Here is a 21,457-nt window from a genome sequence, read left to right on the forward strand (position 1 = left end):
AAAGAAGTTGAAATGAGAAACTTGCAGAATTCTTTGGTCCTGAAATGCCATATCTTTATGCAATTGATGCATTTATATATTTTCTTATGACTATGAGGGATTACAGTCATACGATGTTGTTCTACATGACAGTCAAATCATATAAAGATAACATTTGCTTATAAAGCAAGTCAGGAATGCACTTGGAGTGATTTCAATAATATTATATGCCGATACAACTCTATCCAAAGACTGAAGATGTTGCAGCATACACAGCCCAACTAAAGCTTGGATTCATAAAAGGACAAGGCATATTTCACCAAAGTTGTTCTTCACACACGATCTCCAAAAGAATGGTGATATCAACGTGCAACAAATTGGTGCAAGTGATAATATAGTTGATTTTGTTCACCAAGTCTCTACCAACTGCAACTTTCGAGAAGATGGTGCACAAGATTGGAATGCGAAGATTCAAGTTTTGGATTGATGTTCTCATCAGGGAGAGACAATACGCATTGTACTGCTTTTCCCTAAACCAAGGTTTTGTCCTAAGTGGGTTTTCCTTGTAAGGTTTTTAATGAGGCAGCTAAAATGTGTATTATTAGAAATGTGTACTCTTTATCCTTCACTAGAATTTTTCCCACTGGGTTTTTTCTAGTAAGGTTTTAATGAGGCATATTATCTATCAAAATAGATATCCAAGAGGGAGTGTTAGATATTATCATATATTGTGGATGTCTGTCTTTAGGAGAAATATTAGGGCTAGTAACTTTGGCACCAAGTCAATTTGCTCCTTTAAATAGAGATGTTCCCTTCATTGTATTTCATCCCCCAAGAGAAAAAAATTCTCATCTCTTCTCTACAATAATTTTCTTCTTGCTTTATTATTTTATAACAATAACTAAATTATGTACAATTTCCGAAAGAGGGGTTTGAAGAAAAGTATTTCTCTAAAGGTTACAGCATTCAACAAACGCACTCATAGTTTCTTCCAAAAACAAATCCAATTTGAGAGGCTCAACCTAGACAAAAACCTGAAAAGGCAAAAGAGACCATCTCCCAAAGTAATAATGGAGTAGTAAATAATACACCCTCCCTCCCAATTTACGTGAAAGTGTTAAAGAGTACTATTTTGAGAGTCAAACTCTTTTTCTTTAACTATAATTTTCTCAAATCTTTTTAAAATATTTTCAACCATTAATTATATAGACTCGCAGTACTTCTCATATAATTTTCATATATGTAAATCCTATTTCAAAATATTTGAATAAATTTCTAACCGAATTTATAGTTAAAATTAATTATTTTGACCCACATACTCTGGACGCCTTCACAGAAATTGGATCAGAGGGAGTAGTAAAATCTGCTGTATTTCAGAAGGGTTGAAAGCAACTCTAGCGATGTTCTACGATGCGTGTAACTCAGAACTACCATGCAGAATATCCTCCAGATATAGAAACGCATTACTTAAAAGTGCAGAATATCTAACTTAAATGGTATTGTTAATTGGTCCAAAAGAAACAGACTCCAAGAAGAAAGTAAAAGAACAGTAAAAAAAAGTAAAGAGCCAAATACTTGCACAAATTCATCGAAGTCAAATACCGCCTATGAAAACATCGACAATTTCCTAAAACAAGAAAGAAAGATGCGGAAACATAGATGTGCAATATCAGCCTACTGCGGTTGTGCATTGGATGTCTTGTATTCCAGCATCTCAGCCCTGTATCTCTCCTTATCTCTCACACCCTTTTCCTGATAAACCTGAATTAAAAGCAACCCAGAGCCAAAATGAGTATGAGCTGAGATTTTCCTCAGCAGCGTCAAATATATTTACCATGGACATTTTATTAACTCCAAAAGTTCTCTGTCATACTGAGGGCATATCCAGGAATGTCAATTTTGCTAATTTTGACTCTACAGTAGCATTTGCGACCAAAGACGAGCATAAATTAACCCCCACCTTCCCCCCCCCCCCCCCCCCCCAAAAAAAAAAAAAGAAACAATCAGGGCATGCTTAATGAAGCACCTTCCCTGGTTAATGTCTTTTTAATGAAAGAGGAACTTTTGACATTTGGAGGCATCAGAATTACTCGGTGACAATGAGGTTAAAACACATCACTACCTTTGCAACTATGCCTTCAAAATACAGTCGAACTACGATTCCCCTTAAAAGTTACACGAGAGAACAAGCAAATAAAAAGTTACTGTAAAATGACATTAGCAACATGTAAACTATCTCGTTGTAAAATATGAAATCCTCATTTCACCATTATCATTGTTCAGCAAAAGAAGGTTAGAGTACTGAAACCATTCCAGCCGGCAGATGCAGTTTGTGCCCATAAATATAAAGCATTATTAACATAAAAAAGTGAAAATTTAATGTGTCAAGCCACTTTATCCAACCTGTTTCTCGGCCTCTGTGAGTCGACTCCAGAGAAGCCCAATCCTTTTGCTGATAGCTCTCTCTTGCCCCTGATATGAAGGCTTCAGCCTGGCATAATGCTCAGCAAAGAAAAAATTATAACCACTTCGATTTGTCTTGGGTCGAGAGGGGTCCTTCAAAGCCAACTGGCGTCTTTTCCTAATCCGTTGGGAAGGCATAGCCGAAGTTTTAATCTTCTGGAATTGTTGTGGTAATGCAGTTGTATGATATAGTACACCATTTAAATTCTCTGAGCCCAGCTTCACAGTGATTACATAACCGTAATCAAACTTTGCATCAATTGTTCCTACCAGTGAATTCCCAGCCTCCGGATTATAACTCACTGCAAGTTCCATGAACCATAAAATTGTATAGCAATTACACAAGCAACATATGAAAGCAAAGTTGCACAGCATCAAGTTTCAATACTTCTCTGTTGGAGCTCCTTTGAATTTTCAAACAAATAACAGGTTACGTGTTCAACATAAAAAGGAGTCAGGATCTCATCAAGAAAGCTAGTAAAAGACTGGAAGCACACCTGAACATTGATCTGTAGCAGCACTATCATTTTCAGCTGCAGAATCACTGACATTTCTATCTGTAGGATCTGAAAAAGATACAAAACAACCTTTCCAGTATTTATTTTACAACAAAAAGCATTAGAACAACAGATATAGGTAACTGGTTGCAAAGTTTCAAGATACCAGCCGCAGAAACAGAAGGTTCTTCTTTCCGAAAGTAATAAACCTGCTCAAAATGATAAAGCATGGATAGATAGTACTTCCGCAAGACAAATGAAGCATTGGTGACAGAAGATGGAAATCTGAATATTCCTTTCACCTCTCCCCATTTTCGGTCTCTAATAACCTGCAGCAAGTTCACAAACAAAACTTGAGTGAATTACAAATCTCATTACACCAAAAATATTAAAGTTTGAGACAAAATTATTTTAGTCATGATAAAGGAAAAAAAAAATAGGTTTCAGAATGTCAAACCAGCAATAAGTCACTGAATAAGGTTGGAGAAAATCAGCTGATGCGGTCCACGAGTGCTTGAACAAGAATAAATCAAAGGTAATACAAAAACCAAAATCACTAGGCGCATTGCATTACGGGCAAGTTGGACTTTAGAAAAGTGTCAATTCAGCATTTTTAATTCTTATTCAGGCAGTTGGCAAATATACAGTTTTATTACTAAGAACAAATGTTGTTTAGTTTGAGGAATAAGGATGTTCAATCCCAGTATACAATCCACTATTACTTATATAGCGTTTGGTTTTCGGTATTAAGCTTATCATTACTAATATAAACCCCATATAACTGATGCAACATTTTTTTTTTTTGGGGTCTCTGATATTAAGCTCTGCATTAGTACTAAACTCTGTACAAGTTATGCGGAGCTAACAGCAGAAGCAAAACACCGTATCACTAATACTGCTCTAACTTATGCGAGAAATTCTTGTATTATTTGATATGAGATATTAGCTTCGGACACGTGTTTCTAAACACACAGGACCTAACCTCTAGAAAAATAGGGGCCAATTGGGAATGCCCGTACTAAATCATAAAAGCGGTCAGACAAGGGGCATACAGACTCCAAAGACCAGACAACATGGAACTTCAAAGAAGTTGGAATGCCAGATTACTGAAATTTACTATTTCTGAGGTAACTGTTGATTTATATAAATTATTTATTTCCTGTCAACTCACGTACCTTTGCACGTATATCAAAGCACACAATGAGAAGTCCTATGCCGCCAAAAGAGACCAAGGCCCCACATCTTGGTGGTCTTATGGTTCCGAAATAAATGGTCAGACAACACACCTTATGACTAAACTTAAATTGGGGGACTCCTACTGTCCTACATACCCCAATAGGCGCGGATTTTCAAATACAAGGCAATACATGACCAGCTCCCATTAAACAAAATATTTTATTGAAGTGTCAATGTGTTGGAATTAACCCAAACTATCCATAAAAACTCAACTTGACTGTTTGGGAATTGATCTTAGCTGGATGGGATAGGGAGAAAATTCCCAAGCTCCAAAATCTCACTATTTCCCCCCACCTTGTAATCCCTCCTTTTATACTGTCCAGGTTGCGTGTGAGGGAAGCATGCGTCGCGACAGGTATCATGCGGCCCCCTCCAGGTTTTTCAGTCATCTCGGGCGGAGGACGTCCCAAGCCCCCGGGACTTTCTGGTTCTACTTGCTCGCCCTCGATTGTCTCTCGCGACTTAGTGCGGGAGTCGCAGCGACAGGTCCTGGACTTGTTTTGTTTCTTTCTTCCATTTCACTTCATTTGTCCAATGTTTCTGCTATCAACACTTTCCTACTCATACGTTGAATATTTTAACGTTCTTCAATCATTCTCCTACCCTTGTGTGGATCCCACAAACCTTGGGTTGCTTTAATAACTTTATTTCAGCCAAAATTAGCCCAAATAAGTTTAAAAAATTTAAAGGGCTTTACACTATTGCCACGATATTAAACTATAAAAATAACCAGAAAATTTTGAATTTTCATGGCAAACAAATTAAATCTTTTGCCACCGTAGATCACCTTGTGATGACAATATAAAGATAAAGAATTCTATATATTTCCTTTGTCGTAGTAAAAGAATAAGATTGTTTGCTATATTTCATGACCAAAGAGTTTTACCAATCTATCTACAACATAATGAAATTTTATAGTAATAAGTAAGTCTTTAGCCACAAAATATGTAAAGTTTGTAGCTAACTTTTAGCTACGCCATTTCTTGCTACGATATTCTACAGAAGAAATCATTGTGGCTAAAGTGTTTAGCCACGAAAATTCATATTTAGCTACAATTTATTTTGTAGTTGTATATGCATTATTTTGCGCTAGATGCTTGTTGATGGCATCAGGTGATGATCATATTCCTCCTTTATGGGCGCAACAAAAACTTTTACTCCTCCTGTCTCAATTTATGTGATACACTTTCCTTTTTAGTCTGCCCCAAAAAGAATGATACATTTCTATATTTAGAAACAATTTAGCTTTAAACTTCCCCTTTTACCCTTAATGAAAAGATTTACAGCCACACATATATCTATGACTTATTTAAACCACAAGTTTCAAAAGTCTTCCTTTCTTTCTTAAATCCGTGCCTAGTCAAACTATATCACATAATTGGGTGGGAGGGACTACTTTTCTTTACATGGAGAATAGAATAGTTATATAGGAAATTCATAATTATATGTTTACGAATGGTAAAATAACATAAGCTAGTGTTTGTATGATTATAAAAGGGAAAAGCATTAAAATACTACCCTATTGGACTAGATATTATTTAGGTCTCATACCTTTTCCTACGCGTTGCACAACTAAAATTTATCACAAACCTTTTTATCTATCAAAATATTGAAATATGATCCCAAAATGTTTTCTACGAATATACTAACATCTTTTATAGAACATATTTTCCATAGAAACCATTTTCTACCAAATGTGCCCTTGTCAAAAGTTAATTATTTGCACTTCCTAACTCCAAAAATAATCGTGCACTATGACATGTCAAATTCAATTTGAATTTTAGTAATTTTCAACTTTTTAAGAAAAAGTTTAAAAGAATTTCCTTAGAACCAGATTATGCTAATCAATTATTTAAAATTTGGACTATACTATCTTCAACCAACTTGACTATACTATCTTCAACCAACTTGAAACTTTTTAATTTTCCTACAGTGACAAGTCCTGTTAGGCATCTATAAAAGCTGCACACCTCTTCAAGTTTTATATATTCTACTCCAAAAGGAAGTGCATTTTTATGTTTGAGTATCAATATGGCTAGAAAAAGGCTTAGACATACTAGGGACTGTAGTGAAGATGTGAGAAACTCAATCTACATAGCACAGCAAGTTTATTTAAGAAAGCGGAAGAGGTTTCTACTCTATGTGATGTAGAAGTGCCCATAATTATTTTTAGCCCGGAGAAAATCCAACCCATTACTTGGCAATCTAAAGGTCCGGCTAAGGATGTATTAATGAGGTATTTAAGTTTTTTTGAGGCCGAAAGGCTTAAAAAGTTAGTCAAACATGAAACTTATCTTCTAGGAAAAATGAATGAGAAGGAAATAAAACTCCTCTTCAATGAACTTGTGGAAGAAAGGAGTATTTATGAACTTGATGCTAGACAAATTAAAGGTTTGTTAAAGTTATCTGCTTCTAAGATGGCTAAACTTAATGAAATAAAGCAAAAGCTCAATTAACCTCCAAATCCTCCCTCCAATTTTTTATTTTTTTTTTGATTAAGCACCGGGTGTCCGGGTCTCTTAGAGCCCCGATTAATCCCGGGGGTGCACAGGCCCTCGGCAAGGAGTTTCCCGCAAGTGCACCACGGTTAATTCAGGTTTTACCCAGTCCGATGGCCCTCAAAAATTGTTTGCACCCAGTGGGTTTCAAACTTGAGACCTTGAAAGGGAGCACCCCAAGGCTCAAGTCAATTGCCACCAGGCCAACCCCTGAGGGTTCAAATCCTCCCTCCAATAACAAACATGTTATCCTACCAGCAAGTTTAATAGAAGAGAATGACCCGTGGTTTGTTGAGACTATAGCTACATTAGGGGGTGGAAGCGGTACAGAGCCTACACAACCGAAGGGCGATGAAACCAATGCTGAAGATGATGGACATTCCAAGGATCTCGATTGAGAATGTAATAAATATGTTGTTCGATAATTGTTTTTTCATGTTGCTTTTTTTGTAGTGGTCGTCTTAATTTGTGCATTTTTCTATCCTTTCGTATTATTGTACTTTTTATTTCAATTATTTATGAAGGCTACTCTGTTTTGTTGGAAAAATGAACTAATGTTGTTCAGTTGACCAAGTTATTTTGTTGCAAAATTTTGGACTATATTGAATCTTTATTTTTAGCCATAAATATTCTCTGCCTCTTCAGTTTAGCAACTTATTTTATTTGATACAAAAGGTATTTCATGTGCATGCTAAAATTTAGGAATTTTTACCCTACATAAAGGCGATATAGCAGCAAATTCAAGTCCATTTAAAGAAAAGCCTCAATCTTTATAAACTACCCGAAATAAATATTCTGGTCTCAACATTCACAATTTTTAGCCGATCTTTCTATTTGTATCTGCCATATCTCTTCTTCTTCTTCTTCTCTGGTCGTCCTCTGTTCTTCTCCTATCTTCTCTTCTTCTCTGGCATTCTTCTCTTCTTCTCTTCTTCTCTGTGGGCCCCTGCATCTCCTCCACCATTCCATCTCTTCGAATGATTTAGGGACTGGACCGTTTGTCCATGATTTCAAATCATGAATTGAAATTACTGATTAAAAATCAGATTGATTTGATGTTGAAATTTTATTTGGACATGCAATTTGGATCTCAAAAATTGTATTGTTTCTTATAAACAGGAAAATCTAACAATTTTTTAAAACCATCAAAACTTCCCCAATTCTTATACAATCTTTCCGAATGAGCAAATCATAGTGTTCATAAAGAAGATATCGGAATATCTAAGGTGTCGCATTAATAAATTGCATATCTCATGTTCCTTTGATAAATAAATGTTTGAGATTACATGCTATTACAAACTTTCAAATACATATAATTTTACAAAGATCCACTGGTCCAATAAATCAACAATAGCAGTAACTAGTTATACTTTAATTAGATATAATCCTCCCACATGGTACAGACAATCTATTTGAGCATGGTCCTTTTTTTTTTTTTTTTGCAAAATTTAAAATAATGGGTCTTTTGTTGCAAAATGTAAATTTGTGGGTCAAGTTTTAAATTTAAAAAAAAAAATTGAAATCACAAACTTGGAATTGAAATCATAGCTTTTAGGTGAATATGGGATTTGAAATCAAAATTTCAATTTTTTTTTATTTGTTTTGATAATAAAATCAAAATTTCAAATTGAAGTTGAAGAATTGTTCAAATGTCATAAACAAACACTGATTTCAAATCAAAACATTAAATTTGAGCTCCAAATTGCATGGTCAAACCCCTACTTAGTGTTTGAAATCGCTGGTAAAGGCTGCCCAAATCTGAAGTTACCACAGAGCTTTGATCGAGGTGGTGTGAGTCTTGTGGAGTTAGTGAATTTGAGTTGTTTGAAGGAGCTTTGCAGTAATTTCACGCGGTGGAATTTCGTACGTTTGGATCGGCGATCATGGATGGTATTTCCACAGAAAATAGGAAGTTGTTAGTGGCCTCACGAAGCTGTAGTAGTTGTTCTAACCTTGGTAGTAACTTCAAGCAATTGTTAGTTGCTCATTGAACTTGATATTTCCAATTGTGGAATCACAAATTTTGTCAAAAGTATATAATCAGTTAATCACTAATCAATCAGTGCATACTTGATGAATAATCGATATATAATTAGCGTATCTTAATTAGAATAGAAGAGCTTTTGAAGGATTGGAGTCGAGATTTCCCTAGTTAAGGAGTAGCCTCCGTTCCCTTATTTGCTTTTGGTGTACTCAGAAAGTTCCCTTTTGTATAGACGATTGGGTGGAGTTTGTAGAGAATCATATGTTTTTGTAGATGCTTGACCTTTTGGTATACCACTTGTATACGGCCGTTTTATGGCCCTTGTTTATGAATGAAATATATTTACTTTCATCATATCTCATCTTCCTTAGATCTTTTCTTGTTTTTTTAGCTTTCGAAAGAAATATATAGATTAGATTATGGGGTCTTTGTGGAGGACTGGTGGTGGTAAAAAGAGAAGGATTGGCAATGATGGAATGTGAAGGGGCAGGCGTTCCCATGGAGGATTTCACTGATTGGGGGTTATTTTTTATGTTTAAAGTTAGTGAGTATAGTGGAGAAGAGACCCAGGGCATTAATTGGGCGTCGGCTAAAAAACCGTATTAACTATTAAGGCTAATGGTATTTTACAGCTATACTGATGTAACCCCATTGTGACAAACAACTATAATCTAGAAGAATGATACTGATTTACGTCACTAATTGATAGCAAGAATATGAAAGAAAAATACATGTATTAGCAATACGTGGATAAGAATATCTAAATATAAAAATGGCCAAAAAGTAGGTAATCAACACATAACGATCCTCATATTACCATTCACTATTATAATTTTATATTAATATTCACCGCATAACAATCCTTACCTGATTATTCCCCGCATTAACAAACCTTATATGATTATTTACCGCATAATAACTCTTATATTATAATCCCTACATGACTAAACCACAAACCAGATGACCCCAAAGGGTATTTTCTAATTTTGGCATCTCAGAGAAAGATGAAGTAATTCGGTTCTGTAAATGATCCTTTGAATCCTGTCTTAACAGATTGCATCAGTGTCCTTGTAATTGAACGTTAAAAGGTTGGTCTCTAACTCCAAAAGGTTGCTGAAGTGGTGATGAGTATGACCTTGATGGATAGGTGATTAATGCATGAATTTCAAGGTTCCAAACCCACTGAGTGAAAACCCATCGGGACCAGTTGTACAGCCTAGGACAAGAGCCTATTTATGTGAATAGTTCAACGTCCTCATATTTGACCCCTTAGTCCAAAATCATGTCTTGCATATACTAGTTGTACTAGATCTATCATTAGTTGAAGATGAATGGACAAATTTTGAAGAATAAGCAATAGCTGATGACCCTTATGATGGAAGGTTGCATCTCTGATTTAGTTTTTCTCATCTTTTCTGCCCTTTATCCTCACTCCTCTAAAGCTACAATAAACAGCCGCTATTTGTAAGGTATCACCCAAGTTCATACTAACTTTCCTTAACAATTTCCCACCTTATCACCAAAGTGATTTTAACAGTTTGTATAGCACTTACCAGGTCGCATCTGTGCATTCAAGACTTAACGTATTTAGGGTATGTTTTTTGATAAAATAGGGAAATTTTATTGAGGCAAGTACCAAGGAGATACCGGAATATACAGGAAGAAAATACAAATGCTCGTAACTTAGCATTAACCTTAAAGAGTCGATAGCTGTTTCGTATCTTTTATCCTAGTTTCGTACCCACAAGTAAAATTTTTATATGCAAAGTGGAACATGTACTCGATAGTTGTTTCATATCTTCAAGTAACCTTCGGACTAGAATTTGACAGAGATAAGGCCGAAGGTTTCAAAGCCCATTATTATATTTTAAACATGATTTAGGACCTAAGAGGCTATGACATCCAATGTAATCAGAAGGAAACAATTAGTTTCATGTGTCAACATGCTTACATTTTACTGTAGTTTCTTTCTTTTCTTTAATAAGGCATTTTACTGTAGTTCCATTTGAAGATTCTCTAACCAAAATTGAAAGACATTTTAATGTAAAAGCAAATGTATATCACTGAAGCAAAATGTTTGTTTGTACATACCTTTTCTATTCCACCTCGAGATGTAACCTCAATAAAAAGACGGTGAAGATCTAGTGGTGTTCCTGCTACAAGAGGGATCCTGTCGGGAAAAGTTAGAATGACAGGAGGAAAGATCACACCGACGTCTTTTAGAAAAAAGATCACCACACTTGATCATTAACTTTCTGTTTACTCTTTAAGCAATTAGCAAGTTTGACAAATCAAAGCAACCTCTTTAACATGAATCTGCAGTTCGATAAAGTCACAATTAATTCACTCCAACGCCAGCAATAGACTCTCAACAAGGTTACACACATGATATAAAATTTCTTTAAAAATATAATTAATCACAACAGATAAAATCATCATTACATGTACTTGTGGCAATTCTGAAGGGCAATGAACTGTCTCCAGTTTCATCATCTCTTCCTCAGATTTGCCCCAGAAGATTTTTTTTTTTTTTTTGTACCTCTTTTTTTTTTTTTTTTTTTGTGTGTGTGTTTGAGAAGTATCTTAGCCTCAGAAGATATCATATTCTTACTTCATCTTTCTAATTTTCTCCAAACATTACTATTTATCTACTCTTTTTTCTTGTATCCAAGAAGTTTACAATATCCTCCGTGCTTTAGTATACTTAATTTCAGAGCCAATAGTTGATGCATGCACATCTCATAAACACAGATGAAAGTGAGTGAACAAAAAATAATAACATTCCATCAAATACAGCGTAACCCCATTAGGTTCATATTTATAGTAAAATGAAGTAATTCAAGTCCCTAAAGATATTCAAGGTCAGTAGAGTATTTTGATAAAATATAAAGCAAAAATGTACTGCATCACCACTATTCAAAGTATAGTTTCTATCTGTGGCAATTAAACTTTGCCGAAAACACAGCATCAACTGTGCGGCACCAGCAGATGAACTTTCAAATCCTAACAAGATGGGAGGTGCACTCAATTGTTAACTGTTCAACTGAAAAAATGAGTGAGCAACTCATCAATATAAAACTATTAATTTCATGATGTGGGTCCAGAGGCCTTTACTTGGCTTGAGAACTGAATGAAATACGGTTTAGCCTATTACCTTATTGGCATCCTAACAGATTACTCCCTAAAGAACGAATTATTTTGTCAGGCTAAGGAACAAAGAATAAGCATTGAGTTCTATGGTCAATAAGATGCAACTAAACTTTGACTCCGGTCATTTCACTCCAAAATGAGGACCTTTTTTTTTTTTTTTTTTGAAAATGTAACATTGGTATGTATTGACTTGATCAGTGCATAGGTTGCACTGGAACCATATTTACAGCAAAAGTGAGAAAGCTGATCCAAAACTCTGAAAATCTAACAAGAGCCTAGGATTTCAATTATGGATTCAGTCTCCTCAAGGTAAAAAGTTTGACGCAATTCAGCTTGATCTTTTGTACATCACTACTACTGTCTTCAAAGCACCTTGAATTTCTCTCTTTCCATATTGTCCACCAAATGCAAGCTGGGAAAATGAGGACTTTGTAACCTTACAAGATAGCAAAAGTTAATCTTTATTTACATTGGTTTGACTACCCTTTACTTAAAAAAAATTCTGTTTATTACGCTTATTATAAAAGAATTAGTATAGACTATTTATTTATTATCCTTGCAGACCTACATGTAAAGTGAACTTGCAGAAAATAATTCCACCTATGTATCTATTTATACATGCACTCCTCTACAAAATCCCCCACCTCGTGAAAGATAATACACCCACCTGCTAAAAGTGGGTCCTGGTAATATTTCAGCGACTGGAATGAGCAAAACTCTCACTTGCGGCCCTTAAGGACGAGCAAACACTCCAACCTGAGACGGTCCTATCTTATATCGAAAGGTTTTACTCACTATACAACCAGAACAAAACACAACCAGCTTCCTATGTTACCCTACTACTTTGTACCTCAAAAGAGATTCCACTTTATTGAGGCCTGTAGGAAATACAAGGAGTAAACTGTTCTAATCCTTTTTTCATTATACATTAAGGACCCAAAGGTGTGGCCTAGTAGTCAACGAAATGGGTTAAAAATCATGACGTCTTAGGTTCAAATTTCAGAAAAGACAAAAACGCTAGGTGATTTCTTTCTATCTGTCCTATGATGGACAAGGTACTTGTTCCTGGTGGGAGGTGATATGAATCTCGTGGATAAAACGAGCTACGCACAAACTGGCCCGGACAACATGGTTATAAAAAACAAGATTACTCCCTCCGTCTCAAATTATTTGTCGTGTTTATTAAAAATAGTTGTCTCAAATTATTTGTCGGTTTAGAAGTTCAAGGCACAATTAATTATTTTTTTCATTTTACCCTTAGTAGAATTTTGTCATTAATAGAGATGACACATAACTAAGAGTAAACATTTAATAGAGAGATTATAACTTAGACATAAATAAAGTTAAATTAGGTCAAATATTTCTCCTAATTAATACTATCTCCCATTCAAAATAAGTGCCCACCTAGCTTTTTTCACCCTTTAAGAAAACACTAACTCCTAGAAAAAAATAGGTATTTGACTAAACTAACCTTAATTAATAAGACTCTTGCATATTTATTGCCTTGAGTAAACAGGGGAAAATCTAAAAAAATAAATGTTAATTCCTTCTTGATTACGTAAGTAGACACTTATTTTGAATAAGAATAAAAAGTTTGAGTGGACACTTATTTCGAGCCGGAGGGAGTACTTAAGAGGCTTGTAAAATCCCCTCCTAATTAATACTCCCTCCGTTTCAAAATATTTGTCTGGTTTTAACTTGGCAAGGAGTTTAAAAGAGTAAAGCAGACTTTTGAATCTTGTGGTTATTAACTAAAGATACGTAGAATGTACCAAAATGCCTAAACTTATTATTTGGAAAGATTGGAATTAAAGAGTAAAAGGAAAGAGGCATCAAGTAAGACAAACGTTTTGAAAAGTAGGGAGTATTTTTTTCAAGTGGTGTGTAAAATAAAAAAGCCACACGTAATTTGAGACGAAGGGATTATACATTAAGGAAAAAGAACACGAAAAAAATAAAAACGGAAACAAGGCACATAAAATCTGAACACATTGAAAAACAAAAAAGCTAAGTAAATGAAATTGTAAATTAGTAAAAGAGACTAACTGGAAATTGGAAGATAAGGATGCAGAGAATTGCTGAAGTTTGTTCCAAAAAAGTTGTGAATTTTGAAGAATTTCTTGGTATTCAGCTTCGGGTTTAGGGTAAGAGAGAGGCCCTGTTGGGTAGCCTTGCGACTGTGATTGCTCCTCGTTAGGAGTGGGAGCTGCATTGTTGGACATCTTTTCTTGCTTGCTGTGAGTACATTAGAATTTTAATGACGAACTATATGCTCATCCTCAGTATTATCAGCTCAGTCTTCTTTTAGGTTTTACTGCAAAATACAACCAAAAAAAAAAAAGATTTGGGGGAATAATTAGTTCCCTATGTACTTTCTGGTACTTTTCATAAATTACTCCTCTCGATTAAAAAGAGTGTTCATTTATTTTTTTCTTTTGGTTCAAAAATTATATCCACTTATAATTAACATTATTTTTTCAGATTTATAAAGTGTTAAGGGACCAAATTTCAATACCTATTTAATCAGGGGTCTTTTAGTCAAATTACATTATTTATGCCTAGAAATTAGTATTTTCGTGTGCAAATGCTAAGTGAACACTCTTTTTTATCCGGATGCACTAGTAAATGTCGTCTCGGTTTGTGTGTTATGCTTGCAACATTAAAAAACGGAAAAGGGTCACAAAATCCCCTTAAATTACGAGAAATTGAATAAAAATGTTGTTCGTTAATAATTTGGTCTAAAAATGTTCGTACGCTAGTAGTTTGGTACAGAAATGTCCCTATTATTGCTTAATTGGGTTAAAAATGCCCTTTTTCTAATAAATATATTGTCTTTTCTTTTTAAAGACATTCTTTTTTTAGTAAAATATTTTTTTTTGAAGAATTTCTTGTTTCTTTTCTTTTAAAATTTATGTAACTAATAAAGAAGTGCGAGTAATTTTTTTCTTCTTAATTCTCGTTTTATCAATTAAATTAGAATAACTCCATTGTTTTTTTAATTGATAATATAGCTCATATAAAAGATGATAGTAACCTCATCATTAAATTTTTTTACATAACAATAAAATTCTTTTTCCTAATAAAATAGATATTTTTATTTATTTCTTAATCTTTTCTGAGTTGAAGTATGATAAGCATTTGCTAATATAATCCTTAATTTTAAGGGAAAAGGGTCAAACATGCCCCTCTACTTTGGAAAAGGGCTAAAAATATCCTCCATTATAAATTTGGGTCAAAAATATCCCTCCCGTCATTAAAATTTTTAAATATACCCCTATCTTAATGGAAATCCCCAACATAACCCGATTTCATTTTTAAATCCGCTCCATTTAAACCCGACCCAACTACATAAAAAACTCATATGCAACCAACTTGTTTTATTAGGAAAAAGAATTTTATCTTTATCTAAATGAAAATTAATGATTGGTTTAGTATGATCTTATATATAGTCATATCTCTCTATAATTGTCATTCATTATAATAGCATTTCACTATAATGGCCTGATTTTCTCCAGAACCGATTTTTCATGTTATGTTTTACTTCCCTATAACAACATTCTACCTATAACAAGAGTTACATTCATTATAGCGGTACACTCTTTGTAAAATTACCTCTCTATAACTGGCATACTCAAATATTGTGTTATAATATTTTGTAAGAAATATATTATACAAAAATAATATTAAAATAATTATGGTAATAATCATTAATGTCATGCACATAGTAAATTTCAAGTACGAATATCTAAAAGGAAAAAAAAATATTTCTCATAGTATCAAAATCACCTATGTTCTATCTACCGATTTTGTATAAAATTAACAAGTATTTTGTTTTTATTTATAACATAAAAAGTACCGAAAAATAATTTCTTGCGTACTTTTGTTTATAACAACGCTAAATGAGATCTAAATATCAAATGACAGTATACATACATAACATCACCTCAGTATAGCAGCTATGAAATTTTCAGATAAGCGCAACCATTATAGAGAGGTTTGACTTACCTATATTATCGTTAGAAAAGCACATGGATTTATTCTATTTTAATTGATAAAACGAGATTAAGAAGAAAAAAGACTATTTCCCACTTTTTATTAGTTAAAGAACTTTAAAAGAAAAGAAACAAAAAAGAATGTGTTTAAAAAGAAAAGAAACAATATTTTTATTACGAAAAGGGCATTTTTGACTCAATTAAGTAACAATAGGGGTATTTTTGGACCAAACTATTAACCGGGGGCATTTTTGTTCAATTTCGCATAGTTTAAAAGGCATTCTTGATCCTTTTCCGTTAAAAAAAGTGTGTTGTGCTTGTACCCCTTGATATAATTACTTTTTGTCCTAATTTATGTGGCATCATTTGATTGGCAAAAAGTTTAAGAAAGAAAGAAGATTTCTTAAATATGTGGTCCAAAACAAACTTTAGACATTTTTGTGGCTACATATCATTTCATTAAAGGTAAAAGTGGGATTTTAAAGTTAAGTTATTTCTAATTATAGAAATGTGATATTCTTTTTGGAACAGACTAAAAAGAAAAGTGTGTCACATGAATTGAAACAGATGGTGTAGTACATAAGAATTTTAAAAATTACATAAATATAATTAAAATATATGTGAAGTAAGAATGTTAGCATCTCTGGGTCCTCCCTCTCTGGGTCCTCCCTGGAAAAGAATGAAAGAAAGAAGGGAGAACGTATTGCAAAAGAAACACAGAATGAATTTTACAAGAGAAGCACAAGTTGATACGTCCACTGTTTATAAGAAACTTTTATTATTTTAAATCGTGTCATGCATTTCATGTTCCTTTCTATGTCTCGTTCTAATTTTAGTGGAAGGATTGTTTTACTCACTAAGTACTGCTGTGGTGTACTAGCATCCTATTGTTTTCCTATTTGACCTACATTGTCTAATGTCAATGTAGACGCAGATTATTAGCCGAGCAAGGTATGCGTTTGGATCTACTCCCGTTCCAGTTGATTTTGGTGAGCTCATGCATTTCAGACCATGGAGTTCCTGAGTTATTCCTTGCTTTCAGCCTTTTGCATTATATTTACTTTCAGTTGAGGATTAGCCAGGAAATCTATGTCTCGAGAAATCCATTGTATTCGTTAGAAGCTTCATAGACAAAACTTAAAGTTATAAGTCATTTTAGATGAGTTCCTATGTTTTTTACTAGATGTCTGATGTTAAAATTTGAATCATGTGAAATATTTTCAAACTTAAGGTTTTTGGAATTCAACAAAAATGATCTCTATTATTTAAATGCTAAGATAGAAAGGAAAGATTAGTTGGTTCACTCAGTCAAGTTACGGTATCAAGTGTCGATCATGACACAGTCAGAAATCAAGTGATGACAAACTTCGTATTAAAGCCTAAGTTTTTAGAGTCCTAGGGCCTAGCTAGGGGTCTATGAAGATTGTCAATAGAATCTCTTTTATTGTTGTGAGCGCTCCACATTTATAAATAAGGGATTATTGGTATTTTAAAAGCTCCATGTTCTTTCTGGTCTAGATCGTGCAGTAGAGCTTAACTTTGAGTGTGTCTCTAATACATTCATTTTAAATTCGCAAAAATGGCTTGTCACGACCCAACTAGTGGATCGAGAGGGCACCACACTAACCCTCCTGGTGGGCTAACCCTTCCCTTATTCAACAATTCATTTAAACATACAAAATGAAATAGAATTATTTAAGCAGTCTCAATATCATATCATAAATATCTAAACGCAAAAATACAAATGAAATCCCACGAATCTGGTTAAGTCATAGTACAAGAGCCATTATAAACTACATAAGTATAAAATACTGTCTCAGAATAGAAGGACATCCGGGTTGTGGATCTGGAACATGGCTCAACCTGGAAACTCGTACTAGAAGCCTCGGGAATAACTCATGAGGGGCTGACATGGATCTTGCAGCAAACTCTGCACTCAGAAAGGAGTACAGCAAGGTAGTATTAGTATAAACACTCTGTGCTGGTAGGTATCATAGGCTGACAATAATTAGTTCACATATATGAAGGAAGAAATCAACAAGTAGACATGTAAGCAGTGAAGAACATTCACGAAACAAATCAACATAAGATCAACTCAATATCAATGCCATGTACAATTCAATCAATGAAGAATGGATCCAAGAGTGAATGCATATGCGATGCAACCCAATGTATTGGACAAATACCCCAAACCTGTACACACATGCTACAGACGGAAACCTCCACGTCCCAATAGTCATGACCCGTGGGAGACCCGCGAAGTCCATGTCGTCCCGGCATGAAACCTCAGGCACCAAGTATAACACATTCCACTCCAGTAGCAACCTCGGATCACAAATTCTCATCTCACTTTTACACAATTCGGCAAAGAGCTCAGATGTTCCTTTGTCTTACTTATCATTATCAGTACCAAGTCACAGTTCATATCAATGCAACATATGAAATGAGAGTGTATGCCATGCAAGATATCATAATCAACAACAAATCGTAACCAAAATCTCATCCGTGTCTTATCATAAGCACACATCATAATTCAAGCCTAATCTCATGATTCTTCTTCTTTCTGATGATAAGTGGCATAACAATAAAGAGATGAATGCATACACAAATCACAACATAGCAAATAAGGCGACAAGTCCAATCACAATAACAAGGCGACAAGCCCACAAACAACAACAACCAACCTATTAGAATTCCATCCCAACTCCATAGTCGAAGGCCTAGCCTTATTTCCCCGTCAATATCTAACTCTTACAACTGCTTCACTAATTGGAGTCTAACCAAAAGGTAAACCATTACTTACCCAGTGCTGAGCGGGTGCCACGAACTATCCAACACGAGTCTTTGCCCATCCGGAGAGCTTCCGAATAATCGAAGTCTATTGAACAATGTATTCTATATTCGAAACGAAGACTAACGGTACCTATATTGCTACAATACTATACTTGTCGAAATTAACCCTTTTTAAAGAGAAAATCGGGCCCATAAGGGTAAAATAGGAAATTAAAGTAAAATCGGTTAATCAACACTTAGGAAGTCCAATACTATCCCTCAATTACTAATTAAGCTCAATTAATCGTCAATTTCACCTTTTAATAAAAAAAAAAACCCGTTGACACCTAATTTTTGACCTTCCATAATTTATTTTAATCACTCAGAGTCCTTGGATAAATAAAATGAGCTACGCACCTTAAAGGGTTTAAATAATTTTTATACAAATTGTTCAAGTCAATATTTTACTCCTTTAAATTGGTAAAAAAGATTTTTATGACATCACAAATTATTTAGAAACTAATTGGTACCTTTTATGACATCTATGAGATACTTGTTAGATTTAATCAAAGATAAAGGCATTTTGTTTAAAAATAATAATCATTTATTTAATTGTTTAAATTTTCAAAAATCAAAATTAGCAAATACTTTATGCCCTTCAATTCAAGGAGTTTGAGTAATTTAAATAATTAACCATTTTACCCCTTAATCTTTAATTTTGTATAATTGCATAATTTGGCAAGTTATTTATAACTGTCTATAAATGTTTTAATCAGGCTAATTGATCAACTAGATGGTCATTATTGCAAATTGATTTTTAATTGTTTAATTATTTTTTGTTATGGCCACAATTAAATTAACCAATTCATGGTTTAAGGAAATTGGGGTCATTTTTGTAAAATTAGCCTGTTAATTGCCTTAATTGAAATAACCAAATCCACTGGCTCAAATTAATTAAGGTCATTAATGCAATTTAATTTTAAAATTTGCTAATTAGGCCATAATTAAAATAATAGTCAGATTAACATCAATTAGGCCCATATTCGCAAAATTAAGCCCATTTACACAGTTGGCCACTTTCAAATTATTTAATAGGATAATTATATCCTAATTTGAATATAATTGAAATATTATGACCAATAATCAATACTTTAGTTCTTGTCCGTTTATTAAATTACCTACTTTACTCTCTCTCTCTCTATCTATCTATATATATATATATATATATATATATGTGTGTGTGTGTGTGTGTGTGTGTGTGTGTGTGTGTGTGTATCCATTAGGTATACATATATATGTATACATTATATACATAAAAAGGGCCAACCTTATTTTTTTATGACTTGGACCGAGTCCCGTCCAAGAATAGACCTCGACCCGGCCCAAGCCTAGACGACTTAAAGGGGATAATACCCTTTCACAATTTCATTTGATACCAAACGAGGCCTTGACCTCCTCTCTCCCCTCCATTTCCCTTTCTGTGAAAACCCTAGGCGTCACACCTCTTTTCTCTCCTCTCTCTCCATCAAAAATGGCAAAAATGCAGAGGTAATAGAGAGACCACAACTTTTTCATGTCTATTATGGTGAAACAATTAATGTTTCCACTTGATTTCGCGAAAACAATTCCAAACACGGTAATAAATAGCCTCTTTTGCTCTATTTTTTTTTTTATCTTTCAAGTTAATTATGTGATTTGTTGTGCTTTATTCTTGAGCCTCATTGGTTGAACAAGAATGGGTCATATCGACTCAAACAAGACTCAAATCAGACCATTCGTTGTTGATTCGAGTTGATATGGGTCGTAGGAAGTCTTACAAATAGTAATTTCTGGGAAATTTGGTTTGTCCCACATCGTGTGTTTAACTCCTTGAATGAACTTTGGGGTTCTATAATAGAACCCAAACCCTCTCACAAATTATAGGTTTTTGGAAGTTGAAAAAAGTTTCTTGACAACCTCAGAGCCTTAATTTGAGCATTTAAACTCAAAGCCTAGGTTCACAGTAAAATTTTAAAATATTTAGCCTTGTTCTAGGGTTTGAGTCTTCTCTAGTTCTGAAATATTTGTGTTTTCTTTCTTTTTTGTGTGGTCTGAGTCGGAGGTTTGGAAGGACAAAGGCTCCAAGTTCAACTCTTGACACGGCTGCGCATAAAAAAGGTAACATTTTATCTTATTATTACCTCTTTGTATTTTCCTTTAAGTTTGGCTAGTGATATGTTTAATTTAGGAATATTGTTGAATTTTGTTAACCTGCCTTAATATTATCTTCTTTAGTTTTCTCTTGCTTGTCTTGACTGTTGAGCATTACTGAGTTGGGCTATGTTTGGTCTGAAGTTTTTTGTGATCATTCTCCTGTAACCTTCCTTGTTTAGTTGAGTGTTGGTTTGTTGAAGTTACTAAAGTGAACATGTTTAGCTTAAGTTGATATCTTAATGAATTGTGTTGGTCTGTGGTTGTTTGTAGTGAACATATGATCATGATTGATAAGTAATACTTTACAAACCAAGTTTAAATGGAGTTCTACTTAGGACCACTAGTGTAATAATTCATTCTTTATCTTGATCATTTACATGAGTAAGACTGAATTAAGAGCAAAATAAAGAAAAATGCTGAAGTAAGCTCAAGTTTAGAGAGATACTTCTTGGAGTTAAGGTTCAAAATTGGTTGTAATGTTGAGAATAGATTTTAAGTCATTTGTCATTTGAGAAAATATAATAGCTGAAGGATAAATGGCATCTGTTGTTTGTCCAGTCTTAGTATGAATACCTTGTTTGGTTAGTAGATACCTGAACTAAATTTCTTATTAATCATTAATCAGAGGTAGGATAAACCTGTTTGAACTATAGTTAACTGATCCAATACCAAATGTCAACTTACTTAAGCATG

General features: G+C 34.0%; 1 protein-coding gene across 2 annotated transcripts; it reads right to left on the bottom strand.

Moving 5' to 3' along the window:
* Positions 1-1,430: 1,430 nt before the first annotated feature.
* Positions 1,431-14,142, bottom strand: LOC132636276 (high mobility group B protein 10-like). Of its 2 annotated transcripts, none has more exons than XM_060353055.1 (6): positions 13,854-14,142; positions 10,749-10,827; positions 3,106-3,268; positions 2,940-3,029; positions 2,383-2,744; positions 1,431-1,740 (listed from the first exon to the last, which is right to left on the bottom strand). In XM_060353055.1, the coding sequence occupies exons 1-6, from the start codon at positions 14,027-14,029 to the stop codon at positions 1,654-1,656; spliced, it is 957 nt and encodes a 318-aa protein (XP_060209038.1). In that variant the 5' UTR covers positions 14,030-14,142; the 3' UTR covers positions 1,431-1,653. The 2 variants fall into 2 exon arrangements, with proteins under 2 accessions (XP_060209038.1, XP_060209039.1); XM_060353056.1 differs by having other exon boundaries at positions 2,940-3,008; positions 13,854-14,141.
* Between the last annotated feature and the right edge of the window lie 7,315 nt (positions 14,143-21,457).

This window comes from Lycium barbarum, chromosome 4 (assembly GCF_019175385.1).
Source record: "Lycium barbarum isolate Lr01 chromosome 4, ASM1917538v2, whole genome shotgun sequence".
Lineage (NCBI taxonomy): Eukaryota > Viridiplantae > Streptophyta > Magnoliopsida > Solanales > Solanaceae > Lycium > Lycium barbarum.

What these genes read in the sequence shown, in the direction of transcription:
- LOC132636276 (XM_060353055.1), bottom strand. Translation starts at nt 14,029, where the DNA reads ATGTCCAACAATGCAGCTCCCACTCCTAACGAGGAGCAATCACAGTCG. An exon ending in TGCTACAGATCAATGTTCAG is followed by an intron (nt 2,745 to 2,939) that starts GTGTGCTTCCAG and finishes TGGAACTTGCAG; the next exon opens with TGAGTTATAATCCGGAGGCT. An exon ending in TCACAGAGGCCGAGAAACAG is followed by an intron (nt 1,741 to 2,382) that starts GTTGGATAAAGT and finishes CTTTTAATTCAG; the next exon opens with GTTTATCAGGAAAAGGGTGT.